Below are 27640 nucleotides of genomic sequence, written 5' to 3'. Positions count from 1 at the left end.
CCCCGGGGTCACAGGTACTGGGTGAATGTCCCTCTCCGTTCTCCCCTCCTGCTGCCTGACCGGGCTAAGCCCCGGGGCCACAGGTACTGGGTGAATGTCCCTCTCCGTTCTCCCCTCCTGCTGCCTGACTGGGCTAAGCCCCGGGGCCACAGGTACTGGGTGAATGTCCCTCTCCGTTCTCCCCTCCTGCTGCCTGACCGGGCTAAGCCCCGGGGCCACAGGTACTGGGTGAATGTCCCTCTCCGTTCTCCCCTCCTGCTGCCTGACCGGGCTAAGCCCCGGGGCCACAGGTACTGGGTGAATGTCCCTCTCCGTTCTCCCCTCCTGCTGCCTGACTGGGCTAAGCCCCGGGGCCACAGGTACTGGGTGAATGTCCCTCTCCGTTCTCCCCTCCTGCTGCCTGACCGGGCTAAGCCCCGGGGCCACAGGTACTGGGTGAATGTCCCCCTCCGTTCTCCCCTCCTGCTGCCTGACCGGGCTAAGCCCCGGGGCCACAGGTACTGGGTGAATGTCCCTCTCCGTTCTCCCCTCCTGCTGCCTGACCGGGCTAAGCCCCGGGGCCACAGGTACTGGGTGAATGTCCCTCTCCGTTCTCCCCTCCTGCTGCCTGACCGGGCTGAGCCCCGGGGCCACAGGTACTGGGTGAATGTCCCTCTCCGTTCTCCTCTCCTGCTGCCTGACTGGGCTAAGCCCCGGGGCCACAGATACTGGGTGAATGTCCCTCTCCGTTCTCCCCTCCTTCTGCCTGACTGGCTAAGCCCCGGGGCCACAGGTACTGTTCAAACAGTTTCCCCCTGCTTTTCCAGGTCTGCCCGAGGCGTGCTCGGGTTTATTCGGCAGAACATGCCTTTGGCCTTCGAAAGAGCAAGGTTCAGTCTCTCAATTTGCTTTTGGCAGGGACCGTGGTCTCTAGTCTCGAACCCTCTGCTGCTTGCTACCTTACAAGCGGCCTGTACATCCCTTACCTTCTCCTCCTGCTCTTTATTTATCCTGGTGAGGCGGGTGTTTTCCTCCCGCAACACCAGTTCTTGACCCTTTGCTTCGGTGACCTGGCACTGAAGGTAATCCTGGCGGTTTCTATGTGTTTCCACTAACCGTAGTTTCCCTTGCTTTTGCTTGCCTAACTCCTCAAATAATCTCCATCCCATGATAGCCCTGGCACTCGAGTGTGCCTCGGACTCCCTGAGGTCTGCCTTCAACAGAACTACAACAATTGTACATTCCTGTCTGGCATAAAAATAAAAAAGGGAAGGTGGCTCAACCGTGGCTATCAAGGGAAATCAGGGATAGTATTAAAGCCAAGGAAGTGGCATACAAATTGGCCAGAAATAGCAGCGAACCTGGGGACTGGGAGAAATTTAGAACTCAGCAGAGGAGGACAAAGGGTTTGATTAGGGCAGGGAAAATGGAGTATGAGAAGAAGCTTGCAGGGAACATTAAGACGGATTGCAAAAGTTTCTATAGATATGTAAAAAGAAAAAGGTTAGTAAAGACAAACATAGGTCCGCTGCAGTCAGAATCAGGGGAAGTCATAACGGGGAACAAAGAAATGGCGGACCAATTGAACAAGTACTTTGGTTCGGTATTCACGAAGGAGGACACGAACAACCTTCCGGTTATAAAAGGGGTCGGGGGGTCTAGTAAGGAGGAGGAACTGAGGGAAATCCTTATTAGCCGGGAAATTGTGTTGGGGAAATTGATGGGATTGAAGGCCGATAAATCCCCAGGGCCTGATGGACTGCATCCCAGAGTACTTAAGGAGGTGGCCTTGGAAATAGTGGATGCGTTGACAGTCATTTTCCAACATTCCATTAACTCTGGATCAGTTCCTATGGAGTGGAGGGTAGCCAATGTAACCCCACTTTTTAAAAAAGGAGGGAGAGAGAAAACAGGGAATTATAGACCGGTCAGCCTGACATCGGTAGTGGGTGAAATGATGGAATCAATTATTAAGGATGTCATAGCAGTGCATTTGGAAAGAGGTGACATGATAGGTCCAAGTCAGCATGGATTTGTGAAAGGGAAATCATGCTTGACAAATCTTCTGGAATTTTTTGAGGATGTTTCCAGTAGAGTGGACAAGGGAGAACCAGTTGATGTGGTATATTTGGACTTTCAGAAGGCGTTCGACAAGGTCCCACACAAGAGATTGATGTGCAAAGTTAGAGCACATGGGATTGGGGGTAGTGTACTGACATGGATTGAGAACTGGTTGTCAGACAGGAAGCAAAGAGTAGGAGTAAATGGGTACTTTTCAGAATGGCAGGCAGTGACTAGTGGGGTACTGCAAGGTTCTGTGCTGGGGCCCCAGCTGTTTACACTGTACATTAATGATTTAGATGAGGGGATTAAATGTAGTATCTCCAAATTTGCGGATGACACTAAGTTGGGTGGCAGTGTGAGCTGCGAGGAGGATGCTGTGAGGCTGCAGAGCGACTTGGATAGGTTAGGTGAGTGGGCAAATGCATGACAGATGAAGTATAATGTGGATAAATGTGAGGTTATCCACTTTGGTGGTAAAAACAGAGAGACAGACTATTATCTGAATGGTGACAGATTAGGAAAAGGGGAGGTGCAAAGAGACCTGGGTGTCATGGTACATCAGTCATTGAAGGTTGGCATGCAGGTGCAGCAGGCGGTTAAGAAAGCAAATGGCATGTTGGCCTTCATAGCAAGGGGATTTGAGTACAGGGGCAGGGAGGTGTTGCTACAGTTGTACAGGGCATTGGTGAGGCCACACTTGGAGTATTGTGTACAGTTTTGGTCTCCTAACCTGAGGAAGGACATTCTTGCTATTGAGGAAGTGCAGCGAAGGTTCACCAGACTGATTCCCGGGATGGTGGGACTGACCTATCAAGAAAGACTGGATCAACTGGGCTTGTATTCACTGGAGTTCAGAAGAATGAGAGGGGACCTCATAGAAACATTTAAAATTCTGACGGGGTTAGACAGATTAGATGCAGGAAGAATGTTCCCAATGTTGGGGAAGTCCAGAACCAGAGGTCACAGTCTAAGGATAAGGGGTAAGCCATTTAGGACTGAGATGCGGAGGAACTTCTTCACCCAGAGAGTGGTGAACCTGTGGAATTCTCTACCACAGAAAGTTGTTGAGGCCAATTCACTAAATATATTCAAAAAGGAGTTAGATGAGGTCCTTACTACTAGGGGGATCAAGGGGTATGGCGAGAAAGCAGGAATGGGGTACTGAAGTTGAATGTTCAGCCATGAACTCATTGAATGGTGGTGCAGGCTAGAAGGGCCGAATGGCCTACTCCTGCACCTATTTTCTCTGTTTCTATGTTTCTATGTTTCAGCGACTTGACTTTCTTGTCCAATTGCTGGACCTGTTGCTGTCGGCAGACTAACCATATTGCTTTCTCCACAGAGCGTTTATGGTCCTTACTCTCAGTCCATTTGGCTGCAGCGTCCACAGGACGATCAGCGTGCAATAGGTTCAGTACCCATTTCTTTGTTATATTGACTTTCTTGAATATGTAAGAGGAAATCCTCTCTTGCATTTTGCTTCTTTCCTCAAAAACAGTGTCTATTGCATCACACCCTTTTGCCCAAGCTCCTACCTGGCTCGCTATTCTGTAGCGGTGGTGGGTCTGTCAGCTTGCCTTCCTGACCAGAGCGGTTGCGAGTCGCTCCCACTCCCTGGTTCTCAACCTTGGGTTTATTAATCAGAGTATGATAAAATGCAGCAGACAACTGTTTTGTACAAAGAAGGTTTGGGTTTTATTCAAGAAAGCAGATAACACAAATACACTCCAATAAAAACTGTAAAACCTTACAAAAAGGTTCTAAACAATGGGGAATACTTTATTACAGGTAATAAACACAACAGAAATACCTCCCACCTTCCACTTACTCTCTAACTAGGTTAAACTCCAGGGCTCCAGGGATTCATACTCACCAGATCCTCCCTTTGACAGCTCGGGCTGTTTCGTGGTTTCGGGGTTCTTTGTTTGTAGCCGGTTTGCCTTGCCGTACCCCGGATGTGGTAGAAGACCTCTGCTGTGTATTGAAGCCAGTTGGGATGAGTCCGCTGATGCGGTTAGACGTGTTTTGGATTTATCTCTGGTGATTTCCCAATTTCCTTTGTTAGCAATAGGGTTTTAAGTTCTTTAGATAATTTTTACCCACTGGATAGTCTAGGCACATATTGTCGGGTGGAAAACTTGTGTGGATCCCGGTTTTCTTGGTGGATGATTTTCCTGATTAGTTTCGTCGGTCGCGGTGGTCCGGTTGATGGCTGTTACCAAGTCAGTTAGTATTGATGTTCCACTGATTGGTTTTTGAAGTTCTTTTCTCCGATGTCGCGATGTTTCTTCCTGCGTTTTCTCGCCGTGTGCTCTCGATCTTGATCTTGTTGTTCCGAAGTGATGGTAAGAAAAAGGTTTTCTCAGAAATAGTTCCCTCGTACGATAGGCCCGCAGTTATACTCTGAGAGCCTGTTTAATCTTCGCACCAAATCTAACGTTTCTTTTGTTTAAGTTTTGCTGCCCATTGATTTTAAGTGATCTTCTTTGTATAAGTTTTGGTGGGCTAGCTAACTGAAACTTGATTAAATGTTTTAATCTGGCGTTGATAGACCTTGGGATTGTGATACTCCTTATTTATGAGCTGGTGAACTCTTGTCCATTCTAATAGCACTGCTTTGGCTTCAGGAAGTCTGGGCTGAGCCAGATATTTCGATGCATGTTGAAAAAGGTGTTGGAATATGTATGTGATATTTGGGTCCTGTGGGTGGGGTGGATAATGTTTCTTCCGTGGTTGATTGTTTAAATGCTAACGTTTTCTGGGAGCCTGACTATGGTTAAATAGCTCCCCCAGACAAACTGATGAGCTACAATACCCAAGTTCCAAGGTAAAGGTTGATCCCACCCCTCTGTTTCTGAAGTTTTTCCCCACAGGCCCAAACATGCCTTTTAAAATCCCAAACTTGGTTAAAACTCGTAGATTTCTTCCATATGCATTTTCGGACCCCGAACTTTCTATTTAATAGGCCCAAATCGAATTTCCTTTTCAGTGAGTCCAAACACTGGGAGGTTTCCACAAATTTTGGAATCTTACAGTCGCAAAACGTAATGACTCAAGAGTCTTGTTACTGTAAACCGCCTCAGGTGTGAACCTAATCCATCTTTATCCACGCCCAAAGTACACACGTGACATAGTACCCCGCTTATATACCAGTGACCGCACACACGTGTGTACAACCCAATGACCTCCGACAGTGGCGCCCTCTGGCATCAATACATAACAGACTCATTAACCATTTCCTACAGCTACATTGTAGAAATGCTTTGCTGCTCCATACCCACCCTGGAGCCAGATGTCTGTTTGCTGTGATTTGTGTGTGTGCAGGAGGTGGGAGTGATCTGAGATGGTCCAGTATGTTGTCGCCATTTGTTTACAACAAGATGCTGATACAGTTCCCTTACTTGGGGGATATTTAAAACTGCTCCTGATTCAGGCGTGACCCTGTACACGTACTTTCGGCACATGTGTGTTATATATCTGGACTTGTATTTACTCTGTACAGCCACCAAAGGGCTCATCCCCTGGAGTCCCAAGGGATCACAGGTATTTAAGGAGGCTTCACAGTTTGGAGAGGCACTCTGGTGACCTGCAATAAAAGACTAATGTCACACTTTACTTTGAGCTCACAGTGTTCAGTCTGACTCTTTCTCCATATGCAACAACTGGCAACGAGATACAGATAGCGAACCCAAAGATGCAGAGAACAGTGGGCATCCTGGAGAAATTCTCAGAGGGAGATGATTGAGAAACTTTTGTGGAGCGACTCGACCAATACTTCGTGACCAACGAGCAAGATGGGCTGCCAAACAAAGGGCTTTCCTCCTCACCGTCTATGGGGCACCAAAGTATGGCCCCATGAAGAATCTGCTCACTCCAGCGAAACCCACGGAGAAATCATACGACGATTTGTGCACACTGTTCGAGAGTATTTGAACCTGAAGGAAAGCGTTCTGATGGCGAGGTATCGGTTCTACACCTACAAAAGGTCTGAAGACCAGGAAGTGGCGAGCTATGTCACTGAGGTAAGACGCCTTGCAGGACATTGCGAATTTGAAGGACATTTGGAGCACATGCTCAGAGACTTTTTCGTACTTGACATTGGCCATGAAACCATACTTCGCAAACTTTTGACTGCAGAAACCCCAACCTTGAGTAAGGCCATAGCGATAGCCCAGGCGTTCATTGCCACCAGTGACAATACGAAGCAAATCTCTCAGCACACAAGTGCTGCTACAAGTACTGTGAATAAAGTGATGCTGTTTTCAAATCATAATGTACAGGGCAGGTCACACATACCTGCAGCTACACGTCCGCAGATAACTCAGAGTCCACCATTAAGGGTGATGAATGCAAGGCCATTAACACCTTGTTGGCGCTGCAGGGGGGTGATCATTATTTCCATTCATGCCGATTCAAAGGGTATGTTTGCAAGGGCTGTGGAACAATGGGACACCTCCAACGAGTGTACAGGCGAGCTGCTAAGCCTATTAAACCTGCAAACCACCATGTTGCAGAGGAGGACAGATCCACGGAGGATCATGACGAACCAGAGCCTCAGGTAGAGGAGGCAGAGGTACATGGGGTGCACACATTCACCACGAATTGTCCCCTGATAATGCTGAATGTTGAACTAAATGGACTCCCGGTGTCAATGGAGCTGGACACGGGCGTGAGCCAGTCCAACATGGGCAAAAAGACTTTCGAAAGGTTGTGGTGCAACAAGGCCTCAAGGCCAGTCTTAACTCCAGTTTGCACGAAACTAAGAACTTACACGAAAGTACTGATTCCTGTAATCAGCAATGCTACCATAAAGGTCTCCTACAATGGAGCAGTGCACAAGCTACCACTCTGGGTGGTTTCAGGCGATGGTCCCACGCTGCTCAGCAGGAGCTGGCTGGGAAAGATACGCTGGAACTGGGACGACGTCCGAGCGCTATCGCCTGCTGACGACACTTCGTGTGCCCAGGTCTTAAACAAATTTCCTTCGCTGTTCGAAACAGGCATCTGGAAATTCCAAGGAGCAAAAGTGCAGATCCATCTAATTCCAGGGGCACGACCCATCCATCACAAGGCTAGAGCAGTACCGTACATGATGAGAGAAAGAGTAGAGATTGAGCTAGACTGGCTGTAAAGAGAGGACATCATTTCATCGATTGAGTTCAGCGAGTGGGCCAGTCCTATTGTCCCAGTCCTCAAGGAAGACGGCACCGTCAGAATCTGTGGCGATTACAAAGTAACTATCAATCGTTTCTCCCTGCAGGATCAATACCCACTACCAAAGGCCGACGACCTCTTTGCAACACTGGCGGGAGGAGACGTTCACGAGACGTTCACGAAGCTGGATCTGACTTCAGCCTACATGACGCAGGAACTTAAGGAATCATCGAAGGCCCTCACCTGCATCAACACGCACAATAGTCTTTTTGTTTATAACAGATGCCCGTTTGGAATCCGATTAGCGGCGGCGATATTCCAGAGAAACATGTAAAGTTTACTGAAGTCGGTCCCGCACACTATCTTGGTCACAGGTCAGAACACAGTCAAGCACCTGCAGAACCTGGAGGAGGTTCTTAGTCAACTCAACCACGTGGGGCTCAGGTTAAAACACTCAAAGTCCTTTTTCCTGGCGCCTCAAGTGGAGTTCTTGGGAAGGAGGATTCCGGCAGACAGCATCCTCCAACGTGAAGATGGAGGCAATCGAGAACGTGATGGAGCTACAGTCGTTTCTGGGACTCTTGAACTACTTTGGTAACTTCTTACCGGGTCTCAGCACACTGCTAGAACCATTACATGTCTTACTACGAAAGGGGGTGCCGAATGGGTTTGGGGCAAAAGAAAATGTCTTTGTAAAAGCGAGAAAATTGTTATGCTCAAACAAATTGCTTGTGTTGTATGATCCATGTAAGCGTTTGGTACTAGCATGTGATGCGTCGTCATATGACATCGTGTGTGTATTACAACAAGCCAGTGATTTCGGGAAACTGCAACTGGTTGCTTATGCATCCAGGAGTCTGTCTAAGGCTGAGAGAGCCTGCAGCATGATTGAAAAAGAAGTGTTAGCATGTGTCTATGGGCTAAAGAAAATGCATCAATACCTGTTTGGGCTAAACTTCGAATTGGAAACTGACCATAAGCCACTTATATCCCTGTTTTTCGAGAGTAAAGGGATAAATACCAATGCATCGGCCCGCATTCAAAGATGGGCACTTACGTTGTCCACAGGCCAGGCACAGAAAACTGCGCCTATGCTCTCAGTAAGCTGCCATTGCCCACCACGGGGTGGAAATGGTGCAGCTCGCCGATCTAGCCATGGTGTTGGAGAGTCACTCTGGAGACCTGCAATAAAAGACTAAGGTCACACTTTACTTTGAGCTCACAGTGTTCAGTCTGACTCTTTCTCCACAGACAACAATGTGTGTGTTGTAGAGGTCAAGACTCGAGCTCTTCAGTTTACAGCTGAACCAGTTTCACTCATTCCCAGACCAGGTGAGCTTTGTTGTGTTGTTTTGGGCAGGAGGCGAGAGGAACTGATTGACCCTGTTTTGTGCTCCCTGTTGGCCAATGCCCTGAAACCAATAGTGAAAGAAGCCTCGAGGAGTCTGGAACTATCAGGCACACAAACCCCAGCAAAGAATTCAGCCTGTGATCAGAGACACTATTCGTCAGATACCGGTTAGTGGCTTTTACAATAATGTGCCCAGTCCCAGAATAGTTGAGCAGGTGGGGAGGCAGAGGAAGTGAAATCTAGAAATCTAAACAAGGCTTGCATTCCCTTGACTATAGAAGATTAAGGGATGATCTAATTCAGGTGTTGAAGATGATTAAGGGATTTGATCGGGTAGTTATGGGATAAAAATTGCGTCGAGCCCCGTTTGGGGGCAGTAACAGCCGTGAGGAGGGAGTTCCTGTGCCAGGCCTGGAAATCCCGTCCCGCTCGCGATATTGGTGTTACCGCCCCGAGAGTAACTGGGGCGCAAGGTAACGAAAGATAACGCCGCACTGCTATTGTGTCAAAGCTCCCCGGTCCTTCTCCTGCTGCTCCTCCTCCTCCCCGCCCCACCCCCGTGCCCCATCGCCAGGCTCCAACTTTCTTCCCCCTCCTGCTCCTTCATCCTCATCCTGTGCTCTCCAGTCACCCTCTAATTTCAGCTCCCCCCCCACCCTCTAGTTCCAGCTCCCCTCCCCCCACCCTCTAATTCCAGCTCCCCTCCCCCCCACCCTCTAGTTCCAACTCCACACTGCCCTCCACCCTCTAGTTCCAGCTCCCCTCCCCCCCACCCTCTATTCCAGCCTCCCCCCCCACCCTCTAGTTCCAGCTCCCCTCCCCCCACCCTCTATTCCAGCCTCCCACCCTCTAGTTCCAGCTCCCCTCCCCCCACCCTCTAGTTCCAGCCCCCATCCCCCCACCCTCTAGTTCCAACTCCACCCCGGCCTCCACACTCTAGTTCCTGCTCCCCCCACCCTCTAGTTCCAGCACCCCCACCCTCTAGTTCCAGCTCCCCTCACCCCCACCCACCCTCTAGTTCCAGCTCCCCACCACCCTCTAGTTCCAGCTCCCCTCACCCCCACCCACCCTCTAGTTCCAGCTCCCCACCACCCTCTAGTTCCAGCTCCCCCCGACCCTCTAGTTCCAACTCCACACCCCCACCCCGCTCCACCCTCTAGTTCCAGCGCCCCCTCTCCCCCTGCCGGAGCTCAATCTCCGAGCCTGAGCAAGTCGCACAACTCTCGAGTCGCAGATTAGAACATGCCACCGACTGAGCCATGCACAGGTCAGTCAGCCTCGGAGCATCAGGGGAACGGGAGGACAGTGGTTACATTATGGGATGAGTAAACCAGAGGCCTGGATAATAATCCGGAGACGTGAGTTCAAATCCCTCCATGTCAGCTGGGGAATTTAAATTCAGTTAATTAAATAAATCTGGAATAAAAATGCTAGTATCAGTAATGGTGACCATGAAACTACCGGATTGTTGTAAAAACCCATATGGTTCACTAATGTTCTTTAGGGAAGGAAATCGTCCGTCCTTACCCGGTCTGGCCTATATGTGACACCAGACCCACAGCAATGGTCCCTCTGAAGTGGCCTAGCAAACCACTCAGTTATACACAACCGCTACGAAAAACAAGAATAAAACCGGACGGACCACCTGGCATCGACCTCGGCACTGGCTTTGGAAATGACCGTGGCACACCCAGCCCAGTCGGCCCTGCAACGTCCTTCTCACCAACATCTGGGGACTTGTACCAACATTGGGAAAGCTGTCCCACAGACTAGTCAAGCGACAGCCTGACATAGTCATACTCACACAATCATACCTTTCATCCAATGTCCCAGACTCCTCCATCACCATCCCTGGGTATGTACTGTCCCACCGGCAGGACAGACCCACCAGCGGTTGCGATCAGTCGGGAGGGAGGCCTTGGGAGTCCTCAATGTTGATTTGGACACCATGAAGTCTCATGGCTTCAAGTCAAGCATGGGCAAGGAAACCTCCCACTGATTACTACCTACCACCCTCCCTCAGCTGATCAATCAGAACTCCTCCATGTTGAACACCACTGGGAAGAAGCACTGAGAGTAGCAAGGGCACAGAATGTACTCTGGGTGGATGGAGTTCAATGTGGCTCGGTAGCACCAGTACTGACAGAGCTGGCCGAGCCCTGAAGGACACAGCTGCCAGACTGGGCCTGCAGCAGGTGGTGAGAACCAACACGGGGGAAAAACCTACTTGACCTCGCCCTCACTAATCGACCTGTCGCAGATGCATTCTTCAAAAATAGGAAATGCATTGCAGTTGCAGCTACTAAGCTGCAAAACAGCATTGGTAGCAGGGACAGCACAGTCATTGTGGAGACAAAGTCCCATCTTCACACGGAGGACACCATCCATCGTGTTGTGTAGCACTACCACCGTGCTAAATGGGATAGATTCAGAACAAATCTAGCAGCTCAACACTGGGCATCCATGAGGCATTGTGGGCCATCAGCAGAATTGTATTCCACCACAATCTGTAATCTCATGGCACGGCATATCCCTCACTCTACCATTAGCATCAAGCCTAGGGACCAACCCTGGTTCAATGAAGAGTGGAGAAGAGCATGCCAGGAGCAGCACCAGGCATAACTAAAAATGAGGTGCCAACCTGGGGAAGCTGCAACACAGGACTACATGCAGGCTAAACAGCAGAAGCAGCATGCTATAGACAAGGCAAAATGATCCCACAACAAATGGATCAGATTAAACCTCTGCAGTCCTGCCACATCCAACTGCGAATGGTGGTGGACCATTAAACAACTAACGGGAGGAGGAGATTCCATAAATATTCCCATTCTCAAAGATGGTTGAGCTCAGCAGTAAGTGCAAAAGACAAGGCTGAAGCATTTACAACCATCTTCAGCCAGAAGTGCCGAGTGGATGATCCATATCGGCCTCTTCCTGAGCTTCCCACCATCACAGAAGCCAGTCTTCAGCCAATCCGGTTAACTTCACGTGATACCAAGAAAAGCCTGAGTGCACTGGATACAGCAAAGGCTATGGGTCCTGACAACATCCCGGCTGTCGTTGTGAAGATTGTGCTCCAGCACTAGCTGCAACTCTAGCCAAGCTGTTCCTGTACAGCCACAACACTGGCATCTAACCGACAATGTGGAAAATTGCCCAAGTATGTCCTGTCCACAAAAAGCAGGACAAATCCAATCCAGCCAATTATCACCCTATAAGTCTACTCTCAATCATCAGCAGTGCTATCAAGTAGCACTTACTCAGCTGCAGGAAAAATGCAGGGTACAGAGCCAGCCCTTATACATGGCCTTCTTCGACTTTACAAAGGCCTTTCACACTGTCAACTGCAAGGGTCACCAATAACATGCTCACTGATACCCAGTTTAGGTTCTGCCAGGAGCACTCGGCCACAGACCTCATTATAGCCTTGGTCCAAATATGGACAAAAGAGCTGAATTCCAGAGGTGAGGTGAGAGTGACTGCCCTTGACATCAAGGCAGCATTTGACCGAGTGTGGCACCAAGGAGCCCGAGTAAAACTGAAGTCAATGGGAATCAGGGGGAAACTCTCCACTGGCTGGAGTCATACCTAGCACAAAGGAAGATGGTTGTGGTGGTTGGAGGTCAATCATCACAGCCCCGGGATATCGCTTCAGGAGTTCCTCAGGGCAGTGTCCAAGGCCCAACCATCTTCAGCTGCTTCATCAATGACCTTCCCTCCATCATAAGGTCAGAAATGGGGATCTTCGCTGATGATTGCATAGTGTTCAGTGCCATTCACAACACTTCAGATAATGAAGCAGTCCATGCCCGCATGCAGCAAAACCTGAACAACATTCAGGCTTGGGCTGATAAGTTGCAAGTAACATTCACGCTGCACAAGTGCCAGGCAATGACCATCTCCAACAAGCGAGAGTCTAACCGCCGCCCCTTGACATTCAACAGCATTATCATCGCCTAATCCCCCACCATCAACATCCTGGGAGTCACCATTGACCAGAAACTTCACTGGACCAGCCACATAAATACTGTGGCAACAAGAGCAGGTCAGAGGCTGGGTATTCTGTGGCAAGTGCCTCACCTCCTGACTCCCCAAAGCCTTTCCACCATCTACAAGGCACAAGTCAGGAGTGTGATGGAATACTCTCCACTTGCCTGGATGAGTGCTGCTCCAAATACACTCAAGAAGTTTGACACCATCCAGGACAAAGCAGCCCGCTTGATTGGCAGCCCATCCATCACCTTAAACATTCACTCCCTCCATCACCGACGCACTGTGGCTGCAGTGTGTACCATCTACAAGATGCAATGAAGCAACTCACCACTGCTTCTTCAGCAGCACCTCCCAAACCCGCGACCTATACCACCTAGAAGGACAAGGGTGACAGGCGCATGGGAACACCACCACCTCCAAGTTACACACCATCCTGACTTGGAAGTAGAGTGCTGTTCCTTCAATCGTCGCTGGATCAAAATCCTGGAACTCCCTCCCTAACAGTACTGTGGGAGTACCTTCACCACAAGGACTACAGCGGTTCAAGAAGGTGGCTCACCACCACCCCTCAAGGGCAATTAGGGATGGGCAATAAATGCTGGCCTTGCCAGTGATGCCCACATCTCAGGAACATTTAAAAAAAAACTCAGAGTCATGCGCAACCACACATGTGCACACGCACACAGACACGCACACAGACGCAGACACGCACACACATGCACTTGGAATTTAAGATACAAAATTAGTGATCATTCCTGGTTGCTGATTATCAGTACAAATCACATTGTGTCAAGGACTATCTGAAAACATGTCGCTGCGGCCCACTCAAGAATGATCTCCACCTTGTAGTACAAGAGGATCGGGAGGCATTTCAGAGGACCAGGAGTCGGCCATTCAGCCCCTCGAGCCTGTTCCGCCATTCAACTAGATTGTGGCTGATCTGTTAATTCCTCTACTTGCTTCCATAACCATTAATACCCTTGCCAAACAAAAATATATTAATTTTACCTTTGAAGTTTACAATTCACCCCCAGCCTTAACAGGTTTTTGGGGGAGAGATTGCAGAGACTTAATTTCATTAGTGCCTCCCATCAGACAAGCTTCCATGGTCTGCAGCCCAGGTGGGTCTGACCAGAACTGGACACAGTACTCGAGGTGGGTCTGACCAGAATTGGACACAGTACTTGAGGTGGGACTGACCAGAACTGGACATAGTACTCGAGGTGGGACTGACCAGAATTGGACACAGTACTCGAGGTGGGACAGACCAGAACTGGACACAGTACTCAAGGTGGGACTGACCAGAACTGAATACAGTACTCGAGGGGGGACGGACCAGAACTGGACACAGTACTCGAGGTGGGTCTGACCAGAATTCGACACAGTACTTGAGGTGGGACTGACCAGAACTGGACATAGTACTCGAGGTGGGACTGACCAGAATTGGACACATGACTTGAGGTAGGACTGACCAGAACTGGACACAGTACTCGAGGTGGGACTGACCAGAACTGGACACAGTACTCGAGGTGGGACTGACCAGAACTGGATACAGTATTCGAGATGGGACTGACCAGAACTGGACACAGTACTCGAGGTGGGACTGACCAGAACTGGACACATTACTCGAGGTGGGGCTGACCAGAACTGGACACAGTACTCGAGGTGGGACTCACCAGAACTGGACACAGTACTCGCGATAGGACTGACCAGAACTGGACACAGTACTCGAGGTGGGACTGACCAGAACTGGACACAGTACTCGAAGTGGGACTGACCAGAACTGGACACAGTACTCGAGGTGGGACTGACCAGAGCCCTGTACAGTTTGATCCTGATGTCCTCTGACTGGATTCTCCTGTTTTGGATTTGTGGTCCAACATTATTCTGTCTTTGTTGCTGCAGCTCTGCATTGGTTGGACATGTTTGGTGTTGAGTTTACTGAGACTTGGAGCCTCTGCTGCTTTGCTTTTTCCATCTCTCTTTGCTCCTCTGATGGACCTTTAACTTTTTCTGTATATTTTTCTATTCGTCCCAGAGAGCTCCTTCCCCTTTCTCTCTGCAGGGTTTGTAAAGGTTATTTTGACTCTACATCAGTTTTAATTTGTTTGTTAAACTATTTTGGGTCTGGTCTGAGCTGATCAGTTTTGGGTCTGTGTTTACTGAGCCCAGCTTGCTGTATTCTGCCTCCAGATTGTAAAATTCCAATCTTGTTTTTCTGATAGTAATTGTGAACTTCTGCTGTAGGCCTGAAAGGGTTAATCTTCAGCCAAAGTGAGTCATGAAATTAAACTAACAATGTCACTCCCAGCACCGAGTGTTTATAAGAATTTCACTTCCTGCTCTGGCTCCTCACTGTCGCCGGTGCTGTGTGAAACCTTTTCAAGATCAACAGGGATGTGACCCGAAGCTGATCCAGCCCGTGACAGCCGCTAATCGAGACTGTTTGATGTCAGAGAGAGACACTGTCCAGAACACAAGAAAGTTCTTTATTTCTACCTTAAAGATGATGCAGAGTGTGTGTGTGCGGTTCCTGTATAACAGAGAAATATAAATCCCACACAATGCTGAATCAAGACTCGGCACAAACTTCAATTCAGGTCAGTGACACAATACCTGATATTAAATACAGTGAGCGAGAGTTTTCCTGTTAATGACCAACATTAATTGGAACTGATTGCAGACAGTGCTGATTGAGCCCAGTGTTTTCTTGCTGTCCCAGGTCTGGGTGTTTGTTTTATGTCCGTCAGATTTGCTCCCTCCCCTTTCTCTTGCAGTCTGTCTGAGAGAACATGGTGGGCACTGGGAGGGGTGTGAGAGTGGCCCAGGGTGACTGCCCCTCACCCACACTCAGCCCCTCCTGGGGAGGGCACTGCAGAGCTCAGTAATTCACTGTGTGGGCACCTGTGAGAACTGGCACTCCATGGCACAGGGCTGTAGAGCAGAGCATGTTGTAGCCCTGGGTAATGTTGGGGGATTTTGCCCCCTGAGCAGCAGGGAGAGGACCATTCCCGGTGGGGGGAGTGAGGGACACGCACGGGGGAGACTCAGGGGCTGGGTAGATAAACTGTTCCTCACAACAAGAGGGAATTGCTGTTTGAGAAATGCTGGTGTGTCTGAGTCTGTCTCCCTTTCCCCTGGGCTGATTCTGAAAATGGAGGAGCTGAGTCTGTGTGAGAATGCAGCACACGCTGTGTCATTGTGAAAAGTAGCCGGTGTGTGTGTGGTCACTCAGTTTATACAGGGCAGGGAGTGCCTCATTACTGAGAGCCACAGAAGGCAATATTTGTGCTCAGGGCCCAGACACTGAGGCCCTGAGATTCCCGGGGAGGTGGGGAGGGAGCGGGAGGGCCTGTCGGTGGCCCGGAAACACAGAAATTCTGGAATACAGATGTCCGAATTTAACGGCAGGACTTCATTAGAATTGTTTTATTCTGTTTCCCGTCCGACAGCCGGCCAGTTTGTGTGGCTGAGCACTGCCGGGTGGGAAATCCTGCAGGACAAGGCAGGAGCCGGAGAATGCTGGGGGCAGTCCTAATCAATCAAAATCAGGGCTCGGTGGGGCGGGACTCAGAGCACAGCGGGGAGATTGAGGGGGGTGGGGCGGTGGGAGTGCAGGGGGGGAGAGAGTGCAGGGGGGAGAGAGTGCAGGGGGGGAGTGCGGAGAGAGGTGGCGGGGGGGGAGTGAGAGAGAGGGCAGGGGAGACATATAGGGGGAGAGGGAGAGTGAGATGGTGTAGGGAGAGAGGGGGGGAGAGGGGGGTTGGGGAGGGGAGTTGGCGGGGAGAAACATTTGCGGGGAGCGAGTTGTTGGCGGGGTGTGGTGTCTGAAGATGGGTGGGGTGGGGGATAGCTTGCGGCAGGTTTGTTTGAGGGTCCAGGGGAAGCTCTCCTGCCCCTCCAGGCCCACACGCAGTGCTGGAAAAACACTTCCCTGCTGGATCTGGCAGCTCCTTCCTCCCTGCAGCTGTGGGGATTCCCGAGCCCCGGGATACACGGCCCGCAGCCGTTAAATCCAATCGCTGCCCAAATCTGAGGCACGGAGCCTTATTTAAATATTATAATTACCCACCCGCCTCCCCTGAGCAGGTTACTCGGCCCAGACCGAACCTGCCTTGGTTAAACCGGAAGGAGGCATGTTCATGGCTTCTTGTCTCCACTACCAACAGTCTCCTGAAACCCCTCTCCTCTGCCCCGTCCACCCTCACCCCCAGCAACACGTGCGAGGAGCTCATGGACCTCTTTGTCAGCAAGATTGAGAACATCCGATCAGCTGCCTCTGCCCCCTCCCTCCCTTCCCCTGGCCTTCCAAACAATCCCAAGGTTCCCCTGCTCTAGCCCTGAACTCACATCTCTCTGTAATTTCTCCCCTGTCTCCCCTCATGCCCTTTCTGTGCTCACCTTGTCCATAAGACCTGCCTTCTGTTTTCCTGAAGCTATTCCCACTAAACTACTAACCCCCCCCCACCTCCCTTCCTGCTCTCCATACTCGTTGATATTGTTTACGGTTCAACCTCCCTACCTGGCCCCCATGCTTAACCTCGGTTGTCTGACGATTGGAAATGGCACGAAATTCTCGGGAGTATTGGTCGGCCATATCCATCGACATTGCTGTCTGACAAACTAAATCAAAAGTCAAGTTAAGGATTGTCAATAACTTTCTTCTGATTGCTTCATTTTTCATCCCACAATCAAAGCAATCATGCAATGCTCGGTCCTGAAAGTCTCCGAAATGACTTTGAATAGATAGCTTTTTTTAAGCTACAATATACTCACAGATACTCTCGTCATGTAATTGATCTTGTGTTCCAAAACGATAACTTTCAGCAATTTCCAGGGGCTCAGGACTGTAGTGCTGAAACTCCATCAGTGGCGTGTCCTTCGGCTTGATGGGAACAAGCACATTTTTCAGGGTTTCATACACCTCGGCCCTGCTTCAATCAGGAAAATAGCCCGTTTTCATTCTAAAATCACAGTCACAGTTTTCATTAGCCGGGACTTCGACGATACTATTTGAGCCACTCCACATACACTGCAAAAGTCTCTCAGTCACAATGGAACTCACCCAAGTGCTCTATTATTCCCATAGGCATGGCCATCTTAACTCTGACACTTCAACAAATTGTGTTTGAAATTTACCATGGAATTTTAACTGTGCTGCAAAACAAAGAACCTCTCAAAGTCGCTTTGTTGGTTAGCCAGATCATCCACCAACAAAAATTTCAGCCAGGGATTCCAGAAATCCCATACCAAATGTGATATATTCTTACGACATCACTAAAGCACACACATACAAGATGGCTGTACTCAGCAACTTGTCATGTGACTTGTTCACATGATGCTTTTATTGTATAAACATCAGCAGTTCTCCACAAGGTGGAGCTCTATATTACAGACCCCATACTCGCTGATATTGTAAATGGGCCTCTCTCCTCAGATACTGTTCACTCCCTTTCAAATCTGCCATCATCACCACCTCATCAAAAAAACTCACCTTGACCCCTCGGTCCTTGCAAACTACCATCCCATCATAGCCTCCCTTTCCTCTCCAAAGCACTTGTACATGTTGGAGCCTCTCCAATCAGGTTTCCACCTCTGCCACAGCACTTAAACAGCCCGACTAAAAATCCTCTGTGACGATGACCCTGGTGCACTATCCCTCCTCATCCTTCTTCACCTCTCTGCAGCCTTTGACACGGTGTCACACCATCCTCCTCCAATGCCTGTCCTCTGTTGTCCAGCTGAGTGGACTGCCTTCACCTGGTTCCACCCTTACCGATCCAGTCATAGCCAAAGGATCTGCTGCAGTGGCTTCTCTTCCCACTCCCGCACCGTTACCTCTGGAGTCCCCCATGGATCTATCCCTGTCCCCTTCCTATTTCTCATCTACATGATGTCCCTCGGTGACATCATCCAAACATCACATCGCCACATTCCGCATATACGGTGAGACACCCAGCTCTCCCTCACCACCACCTTTATCCACCCCTCCACTGCCTTTGATTTATCACGCTGCTTGTCCCACATCCAGTCCTGGATGAGCAGAAATTCCTCCAACTAAATATTGGGAAGATCGAAGCGATTGTCTTCGGACCCGGCCACAAACTCTGCTCCTTAGCAACCGATTCCATTCCCCTCCCTGGCCACTGTCTCAGCCTGAACCAGACTTATCACAATCTTAGCGACCTATTTGACCCTGAGCTGAGCTTCCGACCCCTTATCCTCTGCATCACTGGGACCACCTACTTCCACCTCTGTAATATCGCCCGTCTCCGCCCCGCCTCAGCCCATCAGCCACTGAAACCCTCATTCATGCTTTTGTTACCTCCAGACTTGACTACTCCAAAGCACTCCTGACCAGCCTCCTACTATGCCTCCTAAACATAAGCTTCACCGAAACTCTGCTGCCCGTATCCTAACTCGCACCAAGTCCCGTTCTCCCATCACACCTGTGCTCGCTGACCGACATTGGCTCCCGGTCCGGCAATATCCCGAATTTAAAATTCTCATGCTTGTGTTCAAATCCCTCCATGGCCTCACTCCTCCCTATCTCTATTAGCCCCTCCAGTCCGACAATTCTCCGTGAACTCTACATGCCTACAATTCTGACCACATGTGCATCCCTGACTTCCTTTGCCCCACCCTTGGCTGCCGTCCCTTCAGCAGTCTGGGCCTTAAGCTGTGGAATTCCCTCCACAAACCTGTTTGTCTCTCCACCTCTCCCTCTTCTCGTTTACAACACTCCGTAAAACCTACAACAACCAAGCATTTTGTCACCTGTCCTAAAGTCTCCTCCTTTGGCTCAGTGTCAATTATTGTCTGATTACGCTCCTGTGAAGCACCTTTGGATGTTTTACTACATTAAAAGCGCTATATAAATGCAGGTTGTGACTTTAAATCCTTTCCAATTGCCTTTACAGGAAGAATTGGAGAGAGAAACCAAGAAGCTTCGGGGAGTCCAGCAGAATTGTTCCAGCAAACAGCGAGATCAGAAGCTGAAATAAAGGTAGGGAAAAGTGGAGCTGGATTTAGAAAGGGTTTGTCTCCCCACTGAGTCAATGAACACATCAGAAACAGGCTTCCAAACCGGGCTGGTTGTGTTGGGGCCGAGTCACTGATTACACGGAGTTCCCGTGTGTTTGATGTGAGGGGAGCTGCTTAACTCTACCTGCCCCTCCCAGGGAATATTATTACATCACTTGGGCACTGGATTTCATCATCATCATCATCATTGGCAGTCCCTCAAAATGAGGATGACTTGCTTCCACGCTGAAAAGGGATGAGTTCACAGGTGTTTCAATGAAGGGCCTAATACTCTGGATCCCGAACTACATCTTGAAGGGTGGAAAATGCCTGTGCATGGATTTTGTTAAGGTGTGGTGACCGTTGCACACCAGCCACCACATGGGCTTGACAGAGCTAGGTCTTGGTCCAGTGGCAAGGATTAACCAAGATGACTGGAGACCAGCTCTGCTGCACGGACCCAGTGCGCACAACATATCGCAGTGCTGGCTGGCCCGTGTTACCCCTGGCCTCTCGCCTCTTCTGGGCCTGCAAAACCATCAGCAGGCCGGGGCCATTAGAGGGAGCAGCGTGTGGCGGGATACAACTGCAGGGAGCAGCGCGTGCTGCTGCAGGAGGGCGGGCAGGAATGGCGAGATCAGGGGGAAGGAGCGGCAAGCGTTTTTAGAGGGATGTGATTGAGGCCCAGGAGAAGCGAGAGCTCGGGGCCCAGAAAGAAGGATATACTTGCTTTGGAGGCTGTTCAGAGAAGGTTCACTAGGTTGATTCCAGAGATGAGGGGGTTTACCTATGAGGAAAGGTTGAGTAGGTTGGGCCTATACTCATTGGAGTTCAGACGAATGAGAGGTGATCTTATTGAAACCAAAGATAATGAGAGGGTGCAACAAGGTGGATGCAGAGAGGATATTTCCACACAGGAGAAACTAAAACTAGGGGACATCGTCTCAGAGTAAGGGGCTGCCCATTTAAAACTGAGATGAGGAGAAATTTCTTCTCTCACAGGGTGGTAAATCTATGGAATTCTCTGCCCCAGAGAGCTGTGGAGGCTGGGTCATTGAATGCATTTAAGGCGGAGTCAGACAGATTTTTGAGTGATAAGGAAGTAAAGGGTTATGGGGAGCAGGCAGGGAAGTGGAGCTGAGTCCATGATCAGATCAGCCATGATCTTATTGAATGGCAGAGCAGGCTTGAGGGGCAAAATAGCCTACGCCTGATCCTATTTCTTATGTTCTTACTGAAAGGATTTACTGAGACAGACACAGCCAGAGGCTGGCAGGTGAAGACTTGCCCTGAAGCTTGTATCATATGAACATAGAAAAGAAAAGGAAGAAAAGCCCATTAGCCCCAGCGAGACTGTCCCATGCAGACAGGGTTCAATCACACACACCACTGATCCACCCAGAACCATGTATATTATGTATGCAAACCTCACCAATGTGTCATACTTGCCACCAGGGGCCACACCTGTGGGAGACCTAGGAGTGATCTGTGCACCCTGGGCAAGCAGGTATAAAAGGTAATTCACCATGCTGCTTCCTCACTTTGGAGTTACATTAAAGCGACCAAGGTCACAATGGTTTGAGCTTACAACACAGTCTTGTGGAGTTATTCTTAACATAACAATTGGCGACGAGTTACAGATCACGAACTTTCACGCGGTAATGGCTGCCAATGGTATTCTTGAGAGATTTGTTGAGGGTGATGATTGGGAAGCCTTCGTTGAGTGCCTCGACCAATACTTTGTAGCCTACGAACTGGACAAGGCTGATACGGCGATCAAGCACAGGGCGATTCTCCTCACCGTATGTGGGGTCTTCGATATATGGCCTCCTCAAAAATCTGCTGGCACCGGTCAAACCAATGTACAAGACTTACACAGAGCTGTGCACAATGGTTCGGGAACACCTCAAGCCGAAGAAGAGCATCTTGATGGCCAGGTATCGCTTTTACACGCACCATCGCTCCGAGGGCCAGAACGTGGTGAGCTTTGTCGCTGACCTAAGATGCCTTGCGGGACAGTGCGAATTTGCAGGATCCTTGGGGGAAATGTTGCAGGACATTTTCGTACTTCGACTCGGCCACGAGGTCATTCTTCGCAAACTGCTGTCTGCTGAATCCCTAAATCTGAGCAAGGCCATCACGATAGCCCAGGCTTTCACATCCATGAGCGACAACACGAAACAAATATCTTCACAGCATTGAAACTCACCGGCAAGTACTGTGCATAAAATAATGCCTTCAGCAGGCAGAACTGTACATGGCAGGGCCTACACGACCGCAGAGGCCAGGCCTAGGGTGACTCTGAGGCCGCTATGGGGTGTGAATGCGTATCCATTAACACCATGTTGGCGCTGCGGCGGCAGTCATAGAGCCCATCAATGTCGATTCAAGCACTATGTGTGCAAGGGCTGTGGAACAATGAGGCACCTCCAGCAAATGTGCAACAACCTCTGACTCACCACGTGGCTGAGTCAGCAGAGGACGACCGATCCAGCGTGGATCACGCTGAATGAGCAGGAGAGGCTACTCAACGTGAGGATGAAGAGGAAGTGTATGGGGTACACACCTTCACCACCAAAAGCCCTCCAATAATGTTAAAAGTTAAACTTAACGGCATTCCAGTCTCCATGGAATTTGACACATGGGTGAATCAATCAATCAATTTGAGAAACTGTGGGGCAACAAGGCACAGAGGCCAAAACTGAGCCCGATTCACACAATACTGCACACTTACACCAAAGAACTCATACCTGTCATCGGCAGTGCGGCAGTGAAAGTATTGTACGACGGAATGGTGCATGATTTACCACTATGGATTGTACCAGGCAATGGCCCAACGCTGTTCGGCAGAAGCTGGCTAGGAAAGATCCGAAGGAACTGGGACGACATCAAAGCACTGACTTCGGTGGATGAGGCTTCGTGCGCCCAGGTGCTAAACAAATTCCCGGTGTTATTTGAGCAAGGCATCGGCAACTTCACAGACGCCAAGGTGCAGATCCATCTTGTTCCTGGGGCAAAGCCCGTTCATCACAAGGCCTGAGCAGTCCCATATATGATGCGAGAAGCAGTCGAGATCGAGCTGGACAGACTTCAACAAGAGGGAATCATATCGCCAGTTGAGTTCAATGAGTGAGCCAATCTAATTGTGCCAGTGCTAAAGAGCGATGGGACGGTCAGAATCTGCGGAGACTACAAGGTAATAATCAACTGAGTCTCGTTACAGGACCAGAACCCATTACCTAAAGCAGAGGACCTATTCGCAACGCTAGCAGGGGGAAGTCGTTCACCAAGCTAGATCTAACCTCTGCCTACATGACACAGGAGCACGCTGAACCGTCAAAGAAATTGATATGCATCAACACGCACAAAAGACTGTTCGTGTACCACAGATGCCCCTTTGGGATTCGCTCAGCTGCGGCCATCTTCCAGAGGAACATGGAGAGCCTGCTGAAATCGGTTCCATGCACTGTGATGTTCCAAGACGAGTGCAGCGAAGGTTCACCAGACTGATTCCCAGGATGGCAGGACTTACATATAAAGAAAGACTGGATCGACTAGGCTTATATTCATTGAAATTTTGAAGAATGAGAGGGGATCTCATGGAAACATATAAAATTCTGACGGGATTGGACAGGTTAGATGCAGGAAGAATGTTCTCGATGTTGGGGAAGTCCAGAACCCAGAGTCACAGTCTAAGGATAAGGGGTAGGCCATTTAGGACCGAGATGAGGAGAAACTTCTTCACTCAGAGAATTGTAAAACAGTGGAATGCTCTACCATAGAAAGTTGTTGAGGCCAGTTCATTAAATATATTCAAAAGGGAGTTAGATGTGGCCCTTACGGCGAAAGGGATCAAGGTATATGGAGAGAAAGCAGGAATGGGGTACTGAAGTTGCATGATCAGCCATGATCATATTGAATGGTGGTGCAGACTCGAAGGGCCTGCACCTATTTTCTATGTTTCTATGTTTGATCACTGGTCACACTTGCACAAACTGGAAGAGGTTCTAAAGCGACTGGACAGAGTGGGACTCAGGCTGAAACGCTCCAAGTGTGTTTTCCTGGTGCCAGAGGTTGAATTTCTGGGGAGAAAGATTGTGGCAGATGGAATCAGACCCACGGACTCCAAGATGGAGGCCATTAAGAATGCACCCAGACCACAGAATGTGACGGAGCTGCGTTCGTTCCTGGGACTCCTCAACTATTTTGATAACTTTCTACCGGGGTTGAGCACTTTGCTGGAACCCTTGCATTTATTGCTATGCAAGGGTGACAACTGGGTTTGGGGTAAATCTCAAGAGACAGCCTTTAATAAGGCCAGAAACCTGCTATGCTCTAACAAGTTACTTGTATTGTATGACCTATGTAAACGTTTAGTACTAGCTTGTGATGCATCGTCGTACAGGGTCGGTTATGTGTTACAGCAAGCAAATGTGTCAGGCAAACTGCAACCAGTTGCATATGCGTCCAGAAGCTTATCGAAGGCTGAAGGAACCTATTGTATGGTTGAGAAAGAAGCGTTAGCATGTGTGTACGGGGTTAAGAAAATGCACAAATACCTATTTGGTCTCCATTTCGAGCTCGAAACCGACCACAAACCGCTTACTTCACTGCTCTCAGAAAGCAAAGGTATCAACACCAATGCTTCGTCCCGCGTCCAAAGATGGACACTAACATTGTCTGCGTATGACTATGTAATCTGCCACAGACCAGGCACTGAGAACTGCGCTGACGCCCTCAGTCGGCTACCATTGCCCACCCACCGGGGTGGAAATGGCGCAAGCCGCAGACTTGCTTCTTGTAATGGATGCTTTTGAGAGCGAGGGGTCACCCGTCACGGCTCACCAGATCATGACCTGGACGAGCCAAGACCCTGTGCTATCACTAGTAAAAAGCTGCATCCTTAATGGGAGCTGGTCGGCGGTTCCCGGTGAAATGCAAGATGAAATTAAGCCGTTCCACTGATGTAAGGATGAATTGTCCATCCAATCGGATTGTCTCCTATGGGGGAATCGCGTGGTTTTGCCAAAAAAAGGCAGGGAAACGTTTATACATGAACTACACAGTACGCACCCAGGCATAGTTATGACGAAGGCTATCGCCAGGTCGCATGTTTGGTGGCCCGGCATTGACTCCGAATTGGAGTCGTGCGTACACCAATGCAACACTTGCTCACAGTTGAGCAACGCAAGCAGGGAGGCCCCACTGAGCCTGTGGTCATTGCGCTCCAAACCGTGGTCCAGGGTCCACGTAGATTTTGCTGGCCCTTTTCTAGGAAAGATGTTCCTCGTAGCAGTGGACGCTTACTCTAAATGGATTGAATGTATAATAATGTAATCATGTATGTCCACTGCCACCATTGAAAGCCTCAGGGCCATGTTCGCCACCCATGGTTTGCCCGACGTCCTTGTTAATGACAATGGACCATGTTTCACTAGCTCGGAATTCAACGAGTTCATGACCCGCAATGGCATTAAGCATGTTAGGTCTGCCCCATTTAAGCCCGCATTCAATGGTCAAGTGGAACGGGTAGTCCAAACTATCAAGCAGAGCTTGAAACGTGTAACGGACGGCTCCTTGCAGACCCGGTTATCTCTGGTCCTGCTCAGCTACCGGACGTGCCCCCACTCGCTTACCGGGGTTCCCTCGGCAGAATTGTTAATGAAGAGAGCACTCAAAACCAGGCTCTCCTTAGTCCACCCGGATCTCAATGATCATGGAGAAACCCAGCGATACCGGCATAACCCGCACCACGATCGCACGGCTGTAAAGCGTGACATTGAGGTTAGTGATCCTGTGTTTGTTGTCAACTATGATCATGGTCCCAAATGAATTGCTGGCACTGTTTTAGCCAAGGAAGAGGAACAGAGTGTTTGTTGTTAAACTGTTGAATGGGCAAACGTACAGCAAGCACTTGGATCAGACCAAACTGCAATTCACTGACAACCAAGAACAGTTTGAAGAAGACTTTACCATCTATGATCCATCAACACACACCCAACCAGCAATCGACCTCACTGTTAGTCACGAGGATGAACCCACCATGCCCGACAGTCCGATCAGACCAAATGCGCTGCCGTGCAGCAATGATCCGACCAACTCACCCACGCCAGAACTTCAACTCAGGCGATCGACCCGGTAACGCAGAGCGCCTGATCACCTCAACCTGTAAATAACTTGTACATAAGACTTTGGGGGGGGAGTGATGTTATGTATGCAAACTTCACCAATGTGTAAGACTTGCCACCAGGGGGCACACTTGTGGGAGATCTAAAGGTCACCTGTGTACCCTGGGCAAGCAGGTATAAAAGGTGATTCACCATGCTGCTTCCTCACTTTGGAGTTACATTAAAGAGACCAAGGTCACAATGGTTTGAGCTTACAACACATTCCTGTGGAGTTATTATGAACATAACAATGTACTCACCTGGGAAAGGCAAACCGAGAGAGAATAAACACCTGCAGCCAATTCAGGACAAGCTCGGGGAAATTCCTCCCCAGCTCCCTTTTAAAGGGTGGTAGTGACTCCATACCCACCACATGTTCAGGGAGTCTGTTCCAGAGATCGAGGTCTCTGGCCTCTAACCTAACTCTGTGCCTATGGATTTTATACACAGGCCCTCTAGTCCTACCATCCCGATCCATCTCCAGTACCTCACCCAACGAGTGAGTCCAATAATGCCTCCATCAGTTTAAACACCTCAATCATGTCCCTCTCGGCTTGCCTTTCTCTAAATCACCCGACCTCTTGGAGCCGATCCTCAGAACTAAACTCCATCAGACTACGTGTCATTCTGGCCCCGTCCTCTCCAGAGTCTCGATCTCCTTCACCAGATGTGGGCACCAAAACTGGAGCCATCACTCCAGGTGTGGGTGGACCAGGTGGCAGTGCCACACACAGTCTAAATACAGCGCTCCTTCTTTTAGGCTCAAGACTCAAGGCAACATGGTTAAACTCTGTTTCCTCTCCCAGTAGACACCCCCACTGCTTGTCTATCTTTAACGGGTGATCGAGTGGTGATCTAAACAAACTGTCCCGTCCCTGGAAAGTGCCGTGTGCTCAGGGTAACACTGTGTGGAAGGGCCGTTTGTAATGAGAGTTGGTTTGGGTTTCAGACACGAATCAAGGAGCTGAAAGGAAAGCTATCGAAGAGCTTCTCTGAATGGAGGAGACAGCTGGAAGAAGATGAAGAATACGCACTGACACTGATCGATGAGGAGGGGCTCCGAGCTCTCGCACAGATTAGAAACTGTTCTGAAGCATTAAACAAGAGAATGGAACAGATTACATTAACAGATGCAGAAACCCAGAGTCTGCTACAGAGGAACCCTCTCTCCTTTATTCAGGTACATCTTCAATATAAATAGGGCCATGGCTGGGGAATGGGGCCTTTCTGTGAGGCTGGTGTGAGGGCTGAATTGTTTGAAGATTGTTGGTGGGGCCCAGCATTGGTGCTTCCCCCTCAGCCCTGCCCTCGGAGTGTTGGTGCCCCCTCAGCCCTACCCTCGGAGTGTCGATGCCCCCTCAGCCCTGCCCTCGGAGTGTCGGTGCCCCCTCAGCCCTGCCCTCGGAGTGTTGGTGCTGCCCCAGGATGGAGTGCAGTGAAATGTGGGATTATTTCCCATTCCTGTGACTGGCCCCACCTACTGTTACACACTGAACTCTTTGCTCTCAATCCCAAATTCACCGTTTGCTTCCATTGGGTGTTGGTTTGTTCGTTGACTGATTTGATCTCCTCCCTTTATTCACAGAACTCGAAGCAGCTCCTTTCCAGGTAAGTCCCTCTCCGTCACACAGTACCTGCTGCTGATAGGGAACCTTCACCTGTATCTGGGAGAAGAGTGAAAGTAGAATCACGGCTTGGAAACCTTCCCAGATAAGGAGCTTTCAAATGATGGGAATATTGAGTGATGTGTAACTGGGGTCTGAGGGGTTCTTGGCTCAGGCAGCATGTGGGCAATGGGAGATTCTACATGTACAATATCGACTCCCAGCTCTACCTCACCACCACCTCTCTCCACCCTCCACTGCATCTGACTTGTTACGCTGCTTGTCCGAGATCCAGTCTTCGATGA

At 49.7% G+C, this 27640-nt stretch overlaps 1 protein-coding gene across 1 annotated transcript in view; it reads left to right on the top strand.

Annotated features, from left to right (window-relative positions):
• The first annotated feature begins 7730 nt into the window (after positions 1-7730).
• Positions 7731-27640, top strand: part of LOC139262692 (E3 ubiquitin-protein ligase TRIM39-like) — a 32898-nt gene continuing 12988 nt past the window's right edge. The window contains exons 1-4 of the mRNA XM_070877844.1: positions 7731-7791; positions 19462-19547; positions 26681-26911; positions 27317-27339. Coding sequence (XP_070733945.1) covers positions 7731-7791; positions 19462-19547; positions 26681-26911; positions 27317-27339 — 401 coding nt within the window. The remainder of the gene's footprint in view (positions 7792-19461; positions 19548-26680; positions 26912-27316; positions 27340-27640) is intronic.

The sequence above is a fragment of the Pristiophorus japonicus genome, chromosome 4, assembly GCF_044704955.1.
Source record: "Pristiophorus japonicus isolate sPriJap1 chromosome 4, sPriJap1.hap1, whole genome shotgun sequence".
NCBI lineage: Eukaryota > Metazoa > Chordata > Chondrichthyes > Pristiophoridae > Pristiophorus > Pristiophorus japonicus.
This window is presented reverse-complemented; position numbering and strand designations above follow the sequence as displayed.